The 12,732-nt window shown below is 40.7% G+C and overlaps 1 protein-coding gene across 1 annotated transcript in view; it reads right to left on the bottom strand.

Moving 5' to 3' along the window:
• Positions 1 to 12,732, bottom strand: part of SH3KBP1 (SH3 domain containing kinase binding protein 1) — a gene marked incomplete at its 3' end in the record, with an annotated part of 205,045 nt that overhangs the window by 114,112 nt on the left and 78,201 nt on the right. The window contains exon 3 of the mRNA XM_082011118.1: positions 45 to 151. Coding sequence (XP_081867244.1) covers positions 45 to 151 — 107 coding nt within the window. The remainder of the gene's footprint in view (positions 1 to 44; positions 152 to 12,732) is intronic.

Here is a 12,732-nt window from a genome sequence, read left to right as displayed (position 1 = left end):
CATCAGAACTGCACATATTTACATTCCATTAAAGATCTGCTCACCTCTCCCACAACTTCAATGATGTCACCAACTTTTAATTCCAGTTCATCTTCATTTTGAGGCATGTAACTGAAAGCCACCTGACATCTTCTTCTTCTGTTTCTCTCTCCTGGTGGAAACGAAGGAAACAGGGAAATCGTAAAATGAAAACAAAATTCCATGCCCAAACACAAGCCAGGGGAAGTGATTAAAGATGAAATATTATTCTTTGAGCGCTGTCAAAAGAATCTAATGTTTGCAATGCTTAGTATATCCGCCTAGAGTTAATTTATAAAAAGAGGGCAGAAAACAGATTTCCGATGCCTATTATTTCTTTCAACTATTTTTACAATTCAATGCACTTAATAAATGAAAATAAATTGTGGGTATTTTTTCCTTTCTGTAATACTATTCAAGAGCCAAAGATTAACTAATAGATTGTGCTTCCTAGTGACACGATGGACAAACTTTACCCAGAGGATCTTTCCAGGTGTATTTGCTGCAATTCCTCATCTAGCTAATGCTCTGTACACATGGTGTAGGTGAACCCAGAAATTGGAGGAGTGGGGAAGGGATCCAAAACCTTGTGGCTTTTGCTCATATGGAAATAAGTTCTCAACTGATTATTTTTTCCTGTATCTTTTTCTCCATAATTCTTTCACATGTACAAATGCCACTAACCTTTTTTTTAATATATATTCTTTTACACACACACATATACATACAGATATATATATGTATATGTACGTATAAACACATATTTGTAAGGTGCGTATTTATGCACTAATATCAGATTAAATTAAATAGCAGGAAAACCCATCCCAAAGGAGCTCCCCAAAGCTAGGTGCGATACTGGGTTAGTGTGGTTAAGAAAGGCTAATTTTGATAATCAATCGGCCACTGGAAATGATGTTACCAGCCATCTTTCTCTTCAGCTTGGACATTCAGGCTCCCATGAGATGCTGGTATGAGGGTGCATCTTTGGATGGAGAAAGGCTTGAATTCATGGTCCTGAATAAGAGTAAGGTGCCTTACTTGACCCTTCTGCCATCACAGTTTTAAGGCAGACAAATACATGAAAAAAACCCCTGAATCAGTTCCAGAGCTTTTTTTGCCAAATCCACTGGCTTACATGTAATTATAGTCATATGATTTGCAGCAGAGCGGAGGAGAGAACTTCCCGAAGTTTCCGAAGCTTGCTGCTCAGCCTCTGTCAGCTGAAGGACAACCTACTGACATGAATCATGTCCATGCTGGAATGTGGTGGGGGAGGAGAAGGTAGGAAGAGAGAAACCATTCAAAACACAGGCTTCACTGATTACTCCCTCTTCTCTAAACGTGCAATGTATAAACCATACTATGTCCTATTACTTATATACATCTATCCACACAAACACCTATATACACACTTTACACAAGTGAAGGTACTTTCTCTTATGCTATTTTTCTTAACTGTTAAACATGCTCAATACACACCAAACTCAGTTACGTAAATACTGTCCAATAACAGCCTTAATCTGACATTACAAAAATGGATCTTATGGTCAGTCTATTATTTCCCCCGCAACATTTCTTGATAATCCTGCTCTAGGGTGAACAGCAATAAAAAGTTACAGAACTTTTTTTTTCCTAATCTATTAATTGAAACTAGAGAAAGAAGGGAGAAGGGAAGCCATTGAACTTGGCTTTCTGACAATATTTTTCACAGCCACTGCAATACTGCATGAGTGGCAGCTTTTTGAATGTTAGAATTAATATCTTAATGCAATGTAACCAAACTAGCCCAAATTGGCTCTTTTTTCCACCAACAGATGACTGTTCATTCTTCACCATCGAAACTAAAATGGCCCTAAATTGATAACTTTACATAGCTGCATTTAAAATAACTTAAATATAATAAATGCCTTCCATATTGAGTGCTGCTTTGATTGTGCAAAAGAAGTTGGCTCTTTTGCCTAAAGATAACATTTCCACTATAATTTCTAAAATCAAGTAGCAACTGATGTGCTGATGCTGCCTAATGTGACAGATTTAAGTTGCCACCATATTTAATAATCAATATTGTGTGACTCTTGAAGAATATTTTTGAGATTGCTGAAAGAAAAAACCACAATTTTGGATGTTAGTAACAGAACTGTATGAATTCTCCCTCTTCCCACCCCATAAAGTTTTTTATTACTGCATAGAAAAGCTAGCGAAAGTCTGCCTTTATCTCCATTAGTCTCATGGTTGTCTCACGGCTCTCCTTCTCCTTTCTAAAGGAGACTCTTTCTCTAAAGAAATGCCTAAGTGGAGAGGGGCAAGCCAACGAGAGGCAGAGACTCTGTACCAGCGAGTTCCTCTCTCTGGTCTAATGCACGACAACACATCCAGCAGCGAATCCCTTTGGTTTTAAGGAGAAGGTGCTGCTGGACCCCAGGTGCATGCTAATGTTTAGAGCACTGGAGCAGAGTACGAGTTGTGTGAAGAGCTCTACAGCCAAGGGGTATCTATTTTTTCTTATATTAAAGCAAGCTGGGTAATACAGCAGTATGAGTTTTCTAAGTAAATAGAGCTAATAGGAAAAGAAGTCGGAGTAACCAGGCAGTGCGTATACAAAAACTGTTAGTAAAGAATAACTCTGGTTTTGCTAATACAATATTGCCACCCCTGTATCACCAATTTTTTTGGCTGTTTCTTAACTAGCACAAAGTCTCCAAAGGCAGCTTGGTCAGGAACCAGAAAGACCAACTGGGACAACAAATAAGCAGTTTAGACAGAAACACTGAAGTCTTGATCTTGTCTTGTCATTTCCCCTTTTGCTAATATTGCCACTTATTGCAGAGTATTATTACAGTCTATGCTTTACCTGCTAGTCATCCGAGATCTAAATGGCACACTGTCACTTTAAAATGTGAGTAGCTTAACTGATTGATATAAAGTTAATTTTAAGCCATATACAGCAGCAATTCTGCGATGAAGACTGCAGATACTTTCTAATGTAATCGACTTTTTTCCTACGTGTAAAGTGATGAAGAAAATGTTTTGTAGGAGATTTTTTGCACTTTTCTCCACACTTGAGCATAAACTGAGTTACTTGCAAGGGAAAAGTTAGAGAGTGGTGAAAAGGCAGGTAATAAACCCATCACTTTAAAATCAGAAAAGGTGTGCTGCAAAGATCTCACTGGGTTTTGAAAGGCTTAAAAGAAGAAAAAAAGATCAGTGAACTTTTACTGGCCCATGTATAACAATGTGCTGCAAGGCAACACCACGCTGTGCTCTGCCTGCTGGCTGCAGTTCTAGGCTTTTTCATTTCCCCTAGCTGTGGCGCAACAACAGAAGTGTTTTGAAGGCAAAATGCCCATGAGCTGCAGATCAGGAACTAACCAAGCTACATTTCATTCAGAACAACCTATCATACAGAAAAAGAAGGGAAAAAAAAAAAATCACAAGCCTCATTTGTGCACCCTGTTCTTAAAATAAACCATGCAGCTACAGAGAATTTGCTGTGCTGGTACAAGGTGGCTAACAAACCAGGGACTGCAAAGCATATTGCATCTGAAGTGATGGCACCAAGACCTCAACACCTGTGCTTCAGAGCATGTCTGACTCTCCTCTGCTCCCTAGAAGGGCTGTGTTGAAGGCACTGAACCGTAACAAAGTGTGTGCAGATCTGGCGAAGAGGGAAAGAAAATGGACTTTGCATACACTGTGAAAGGTGTCATCTCATGATGCACCTTAAGAGCAATGCTGGCTGCCTCCTTAATTGTAGCTTGTTGATTGCCAGCTCCCACCTGAGGCTACCATTCCCTCTGAGCGCTGAACTCCTCCTCAAATCACTTCTCAAACATTTTCACTCAGAGCAGAACTTCGTAGCTTAGCAGTGTAAACAACAGGCTTTGCTAAACTGGCTCCTTTTGGTCTTTATCCAAAGATTCACCTATCTCTCATGGTAGGTGTCCCTGAGTCGGATGTCTAACTCTGAGCCTATTACTCAAGAGTGGAGAGAATCTAATAGCTCCAGAGGGTATTTAGCATCACTGTAAAATAGACAACTAAAATACATCAGATGAATGACTCTCTGGAGGTGCCTTTTTCTACTGCTGTGGCTAGAGCAGATTTCAACATCTAACTGTAAAATGTCTAAAGTTAGGTGAAATGGAAAAAAGGAATGAACAGGTATTTAAGACTTGAAGCAAACAAACAAACAATTCTTTGAAGGCACAAATCTAATTTCTTTTCAAAGTGGTGTTTGACCAGATTCTAACAATGGTGTGGTTGCCTGTGACAGCAGGGGACCATAAAGGGACTTCCTCCAGCTGCACACATGCAAGAGAGAATGATTTCTAGACATTTAAACACCCCTCTGGCATTAGCAATGAAGGCAAAAAAGAGGCAATGACAACGCACTGGCATTCAATGCTTACCTTTGTAAGGGGCACCAACAGCTGAGGCAACGCTACACAAGAACTCACACTGCTACTTGTACATCACCATCGGGCCCAGGAAAGGTCCCAGACTGACAATACTGTGTAGCAGCAGCAGAGTAGATAGGAAGTAAAGTATTTCAAAATTAACTGGAATTTTCAAATCCAAACTACTTTTTTGAAACTTAAAATCTCTTGTCATAAACCAGATGTTTACATAAATGTGTGAACATGTGAACGCGTAATATGGTGGTTTCTACAGAGCCTACTTTTCACTGATGCCAATGTCTTTGTAGCCTGTCCTGTCAGCGTCAGTGAAAACCACGTGGTTAACTTCACGAACAGAAGGTCCACACAAAATCCACTTCTTTTTTTTTCCATCACAAAAGTACAAGTACAGCAACCCATTTCAGTTGCAGTACAACTATTCTATAAAGAATTAAAAGACTATATTCAATAACAAACATTCAGAGAACAGACTTATGGAACAAATGTCTGTCCCTCTCCCTGCTGACAAAAGGTATACCTAAATGGTTGACAATCTCTTCAAAAGTAGGCCCCACAGTTTTGTAATTGGATCTGTTTCAAAAATGCACATATTGATATCATTGTGTCTCAAATATTCCAACCCTATTGTCCCTGGGTTTCTTTTATTTTTATTTTCTTTCAATGACGGACTGTTGCTATGGAAATTGCATGGGATAGGCTGGGAACTGAGTCAAGGCTGGCAGCGTGAGGAGCCTAAAGACATTTCTCCCATATCTAAACAATCTCAAACACACTAAAGCACATAGCAGCTCCTGCAGACCCATGGACTTCCCTCTACCATGGGCTTGCTGGGCAGGCTCAGGTGAACCATGGAGGGAAACTGAGATCCACTGGGCCACCCTTCAAGAAGATGCAAAGTGACTGAATTCAGGAAAGCTGCTTCGCAATGAAGGCCCTTTCAGGCAGGTCTATCAGGAGAAAAATGACAAATTGCAGGAAAAGTTTCCTGTCTTCTATTTCAGATTCCCCTGCATGCAGCATCACCTGCCCATCAGCCTCAGTTGCACTTCCCATCTTTCCAACTTCCAAAGCTAAATCTGTAGCTGGGGGCAACTGGTTCAGGCACAGTGTCTCCTGGTTAGATAAGCTGGGCTGCCATATGAGTCAACTAGAAACCAGTTCTAAATTTAATGTGCAAAAAGACAAAAGGCAACTATTGTACAACCAAGAGATGACGTATATGGTTTTAAGTTGCATGTAACTGATTTTAATGGTACTAATGGAGTTCTGGTACAGTTGTTTTGGACTGCCAGCCTAGGTGGTTACTGTATCACCCTTTTTTTTTTTTTTTATAAATCACTGAATTGCATATATTAAAATGCAAAAATTAAGATAAAGGTTGAGCTACAAGTTTACTTATGGGAAAAATTCTTATTAAAACCACTACCTTTTAAGATGCTTCTAAGAAGCAGAAGTTATCCAATTAACAGCAAACAGGTACTTAGCATTAAAAATGTTAACTTTTTAAATTGCTTTTTTTAAAGTATGTTGAAGATAGTGTTAAGAGACTTCAGATAAGGTTTTGGTCATACTCAATTCTAATGTGGATTTTGTCGCTACCTTCCACAACACAAGGACTCCAACATCTTATATCCACCCACTAGTAGAAATACAATTCTGATTTTAAAAGGCACTGGAATTGTCAAGTTCCAATTTCCTTTTTGTCCTGGAGGATTTTGGTGGTATTTTTCTGACCTGGGATGTGACATCACACCCAGTGACAATACACCAAGTTGGGCGGGAGTGCTGATCTGCTCGAGGGCAGGAAGGCTCTGCAGAGGGATCTGGACAGCCTGGATCGATGGGCTGAGATCAACTGTATGAGGTTTAATAAGGCCAAGTGCCGGGTCCTGCACTTGGGTCACAACAACCCCATGCAACGCTACAGGCTTGGGGAGGAGAGGCTGGAGAGCTGCCCAGCAGAAAGGGACCTGGGGGTGCTGGTTGACAGCCGGCTGAATATGAGCCGGCAGTGTGCCCAGGTGGCCAAGAAGGCCAACAGCGTCCTGGCCTGTATCAGGAATAGTGTGGCCAGCAGGAGTAGGGAAGTGATTGTGCCCCTGTACTCAGCACTGGTGAGGCCGCACCTTGAATCCTGTGTTCAGTTTTGGGCCCCTCACGACAAGAAGGATGCTGAGGTGCTGGAGCGTGTCCAGAGAAGGGCAACGAAGCTGGTGAGGGGTCTGGAGCACAAGCCTTCTGAGGAGTGGCTGGGGTTGCTTAGTCTGGAGAAGAGGAGGCTGAGGGGAGACCTCATCGCTCTCTACAACTCCCTGAAAGGGGGTTGTGGTAAGGTGGGTGTTGGTCTCTTCTCCCAAGTAACAAGCGATAGAAGCAGAGGAAATGGCCTCAAGTTGTGCCAGAGGAGGTTTAGACTGAGTATTAGGAAAAATGTCTTTACTGAGAGAGTGGTCAGGCATTGCAACAGGCTGCCCAGGGAGGTGGTGGAGTCACTGGAAGTGTTCAAAAAACGTGTGGATGTGGCACTTTGGGACATGGCTTAGTGCGCATGGTGGTGTTGGGTTGATGGTTGGACTTGATCTTGAAGTTCTTTTCCAACCTTAATGATTATGTGATTCTGTGATCTCAATTCCAACTCTCTCATCAGCCACATGCTGTTAGAAGGATGAATGTTTTTAGACGGATGACCAAAAAAAATCCTGCTGAGGTCTGTCTGTTCCCTGTCTAGCAGAAAACAGAAGTAATCTGGGTGTGAATATTTTAGAGGGGGGAAGTGTTGGGGTTTTTTTGTTTGGCTTGTTTTTTGGCTGGTTTTTTGTGTGTGTGGTTTGTTGTTTGTTTTTTTTTTTTTAATTTGTGACATTAATAAACCAGAGAAGAGAAAGATAAACCACAAGGTGGGGTGAGGGGAGAAGGAGTATCTGAGGTGCTTCCAGTACTCTACCAAATGGATTATATAAAGCTGCTGTGTTTTTCTACAGGCAGATGCACTGGGAAGTGCCCTGCTTTGATGTGTGCAGCTGAATCACGGAGACTGTAGGACTCCCTTAAACACAATTAAGCCACAATGCAATACGCCATCACTGCTAGTAATATATTACTCCGAGCGTGTTCATGTTCTGCTGTTACCGAGGAGTAGGTTTTCTCTTGCTAGATGCCACAGCAACACTTCCAAGTTTCAGCCATCTGGTTGCTGCTGGGAACTTTATGACCAAGATTTGTCTGAAAGCCTGGAATACACATTTTTTTTACACCATCACGTTTTAACACACATGCACAATCAGAAGAACAGCTAACCTCATATTGTTCAATAAATCCATTCTTTTGTTAAAAACATGCAGCAATATCCAGGCCTTTTGTCACGTATCAATCTTTCACGTAACAGCAGTAATTACTGGAAGCAACTTACAGCAACAACATCGTACCAGTGGTTGTATGCTCTTAGGAGAAAACCATTAATTAACTGAGAAGTGGAGCCCTTCCGTATGCCACAGTAGGAGCCAGGCTTGTGCATTTGACAGACAGAACTGAAATACTAGTGAAGCCAAGATCATTATTTAAGCCTAACCCAAAGCAGAAGGAAATGCTATAAAAATAACTGTAAACAAACTCAAAAGACAGTTGCACAGTTTAACCATACACCACCAAATTTTTTTTTTCTCAGTCTGAAACTTCTAAGATGCATATAAAAAGAGCAGAAACTTCTGCAAGTGTAACATCAAGAATGCAGTCAAACCGTCATAGCATCATCATGAGAAAATTTGGCAAAGCAAGTCCAAACTCCCAAGAGGAACACTTGGCCTTGCCATACAGGCTGCATGTTTTATACTCTATCTTTTAGGGGAAAAGTGTAAACTATATATTAATTCAACCACATGCAGAACTGAAAATATGTTTTTCTACTAAAGTATGTTCATTAAAGTTACTAGTTCTAGAACTTGTATCTTTTAAGCTTCATACTGTAAATTATTATTTTGGATCATCACTACAGGTGAAACACTCTATTACAAGACGAAAACTGGGACTTGGTGACAGGCTTTCAAATAGGCTTTTTAAACTGTACTTTAAAAGCAGTTACACAGTCCTGCTAAAGACTGGGCAAGCTCACTCAGCTTCTCACCTGCTTCCAGAGATGCAAAAATACTCCCCAGCAGCAAGCGGTGCCTTTACACCACCTTTTGCCAAATGACCCATTCTCTTGCCAGTTCTCAACAATAACAATTTGTTGCTCTTGTCCAGTGCCTTTCACAAGCAGTGCATTCCAAGGAGTAGCAAAAGTTTCTGTCCTCAATGTGATGCAGGGCAAGCCAAGGCATATTTCAACAGGGTGGCTTGCCCCGGTCATCCATAGCTTTGTGCCTTAGTTCACTGCCCCATGCACTTGGTCCCACTGCCGGGCACTGGGGTTCCCCACCATCCCTTCTGCAATTAGCACCTGTTGACATGAGGGGGCCAATTACCCAACAGAAGATCTTGCACTTGCCTGTATACTTGGTTTTTCTCGTATTCGGAAAACAACTTGAAAGGACACATTACAAAAGGAGTTTGTTACAGCAGCTAGCATACAATTCATACAAAATGACTGAAGAAATACTGCAGGCAATAGGTATCTGCAGCAATAAATTAGCTCTTCTAAAGAGCAGGAAGAGATACACAAACTTGAAATATTCTTTCTTGGATAGCAGATGAAGTTTCAAAATGCAAGAACAGAAACAGAACGAGATTTGCAAATGGCCCATAAAAGGCCTTTTCTCTTTCTATTCTCATTGCATACATCTCATGTTGTCATGGGATAATCCCAAAATATTACTCCCTCAGCCAGGTTTTGAGATAGTGGTTGGATGCTTTGCTCTTTGCTGCTTTTTTGTATTGATCTCTAGAGAAAGCGTTTGAATAAACCAAAACTAAACATGAATTGCTGTTGCATCTTCCTCACTTCTCTTATGTTCTGTCACATAATTCACACTGCTGAAATTGCCTGTGCACAGTAGCACTCACAACATACAGTGAATGAGAGCAAATGGCTCTAATTTGTGGAACCACTGTGCACATTCAACTTACTCTGCATTCTCCTCTATAAATAAAAGCATTTAGATCAAACCACATGGATTCCTACACAGTAATCTGCAAAAATATTAACTTTATGCTACCAGCTTGCTGTCTTGAAGCTGAATTCTATCCAACTAACTAAAAAAAATTCCCAGAACAGCTTTTAAAAGTATGCCTTTTTCTCAAAGAATGCCAACAATGGTGCTATTTCATTTTTAGCTAGCAGAGTATCAGTGCTTTTTAACAGGCTCTCAGTCTCTGTAAAAACATTACATTGCAGGTCTGTCTTTGACCCCTGCTACATCAGTTTCAAGTAAGCCTCTCTTATCAGGGGGAAAAAAAAAAACATTGTCAAGATTATGTTTTCACTCCAACAGGTAACAACATACATTAAACAAATGCCTCAAAAATGATGTAAAGACGCAAAAAATACAGCAACCAATTTTCTGGTTGCTGCATTCGTGAGAGTTATTACACAATGAACACATGCAATAGATCAACAACACTGAACAAAACCCAGCACACTCTTTCATACTGGGCACTTAGAACATCAGTCAGATTTTTAACCTAGATCTTGTTTAACCTAGAATATCTATACAATTTAAATAGTCAGTCTGAAGCCATTAAGGGCAACAAACTTAAACAAAAAATATTTACACATCTACAGACAGAGCAGACACATCACTTGCCTGTACAGCAGTGTTCCTAAAATCTAGGAAACTACAATTATTTGCCTTGGAACACAAGCCCAGACAAATCCTAAATTCTAGGAAGCTAATGTGTGAAGCTAGGAGATGCCCTGGTAAACTGGGAAAATGACTCACCCAGTCTGGTGTTAATAGCTCTGATTCTGCAACACTTCCACCGAGAGGAGTAGTCGCTTGGGCAGAAACGCTTGGGCAGAAACACTCGGGCGTGTGTCTCCCATGGCAATTAAGCCATGACATTTTCAAAACCTTGCAGAGAACAGAGCTGTGGCAGGGCTGCTTGCTGGGCTGCTGACAGGCACCAGCTCAGCGTGCGAGGTTATACAACTACCTGTCCTTCAGCTCTGCTAAAAGGAGAACACACCAGGAGGAGCCCTCAATTGCACTCCTCGTGTTAAGATTTGTTTTTCTCAGCTACCATTGTGAAAATGCTATAATCCAAAATAACCTATCATTTTAAAGGGCCTATTATGCTATACTTTGTTATTTGAGGGTTGCACAAGTGCCCAGGAATACATGTTCAGAAGACTAATAAATAAATATGATAAATTGAAAGAAATCAATTATTCTTGCTGCTGCTGGCCCTCTGAAGCCCCAGACACCATTAGCTCTATGACAGCTGAGCAGAAGGCATGCCTCCCAAAAGTTATCTCAATACTGAAAGTGCAAATTAACATTCACTGTTCCACAACATCTTCAAAAATGAACAGTGCCACATGATCCACATGGTTTCGTTCATTCCACAAGCACAGGACAAGTATTTCTGTATCAGGCAGATCAGATGTGTATCACTATCCTCCAAAACTGAGCAAGAAATGGGAAAAAAAGAAACAAACCAAAAGGCTATCTGTTTTGGCAAGTCACCAGCCTACGTACACAGTGCAGGGGCAGAACAGGTCGCCCCAGGCAATGCTGGAGAAGGGGAGGCAAGCGCTCTGCAACAGCTGCCTCTAGTCAGCTCTGCAGCATCTTTAGCTTTTGGTGGTGGGAAACGCTGAATGTCACAGACATTTTCCCGTATTTTCTTGGTTGTTCTCCTCATTCAAACACGACTCTGTGGTATTTTTAAACGTTCGTTTTTACTAATTAAACTGACAAATGAGCTATTAAGAGTGATGGCTCATGGTAAGAAGGCTGCCAGCAATTTAGTTCTTTAACATAGTGTTATTTTCAAAAGATGCACACAGAGATCATGTTCTTTTGGTCTTTTTTCTTTTACGTTTTCACAAGAGTCTAATACACTCAAAAAGCTGTAGTTTATCAAGAGGGTGTTTAATCAAAAGAGCCAAAAGGTACAACGTTCAATTCTCTCATTACTGCCTTGTACCTTTAGTTCTCATGGAAAGCATTATAATTCAAAATCCTCTGCTACTAAGCACATCCAGACGTTTATAGCCCTGAGTGTAAGGGATTTGCTTGACTGTGACCATTAATGCTAAAGCAACAACACACAGCAACAGTAACAAATCAAATTGCCCATGGTGAGCAACACGTCGTCTTCTGTGCTGGAGAAAGAGGAGCATGGCACTTGCCTTGGCAAGCCACAGAACAAGATTCCACTTGCTAAATTTAATTTAAGCATTGAACTTTATATTATTGTTATTATGCTGCATCCCAGTTATTTCATGTCAAAATCCCTTAAGAACTTCTTTCTTGCTTCCAGGCATCCTCAGCTTAATCCCCTCACCCTGAATTTCAGAGCTTATTTTGGGTGCATCACCTCCTACAAGAAAAAGTTCTTCAGGACCATTTAGCTCCTTAGCTGTACCTCCACAACTTCACTACCTTTCACTGACTGACAAGAGCTCCTACACAGGTCTGTAGATAGATCCCAAGCAGAAGCTGAAGAAGTTCTACCATATCTCGGTCTCTTAAAGTATTGTTTACTCTAGTACAAGCCCATCTGTCAACCACTAGTTTGCCTTGCTTAAGAGCATTTATACAAAACACAAATGCATTCCTAAAGGTCTGTAAAACTCTGGATAAGACTTGCATCAAACAAAATTAACTTGTCATTGAATAATTCCTGTGCCACTCCACAATAGCAAATTGCCAATAAAGCTGGAAGCAAGTGCTGTAGAAACTCAGAAAACTTGCTCATTAGCATATCTGATTGCACTTTCTACCTCTCAGGCAATCTCACATATCTGTGCTTCACTATACAGTGTGGACAGGCAGAAACCAGGCATACTACCATTTCTTTTAAAGCATGAGTTTTATTACAAAAAACTTACTATAGACTACAGGCAGAACTTTTAAATTATACCATGTCCATGGACTTATGTTCCGGATGGTGGCATCTAAGCAGCATTTTTCTCCCTTATGCCTTCATTTCATTTCATTTCATTTTATTTCATTCAACTTTCACATGCATTTACATGTCATTTCACTGCTAGAATTGGTCAGGATGGTTGGCAGAAGTGTTAAGAGGATCAAAAGGCTTGTTGACAAAAGACAAATATATTTTTACATAGAGAATACCCAGAGCACTTAAATAATAGCTATGATCTCTTCCAACAGCTTGTTAGCCACTACTCCAT

This window comes from Phaethon aethereus (assembly GCF_964289735.1).
Source record: "Phaethon aethereus genome assembly, chromosome: 1".
Taxonomy (NCBI): Eukaryota; Metazoa; Chordata; class Aves; order Phaethontiformes; family Phaethontidae; genus Phaethon; species Phaethon aethereus.
Note: the sequence above shows the minus strand (reverse complement) of the source record. Positions and strands in the feature narration are given on the sequence as shown.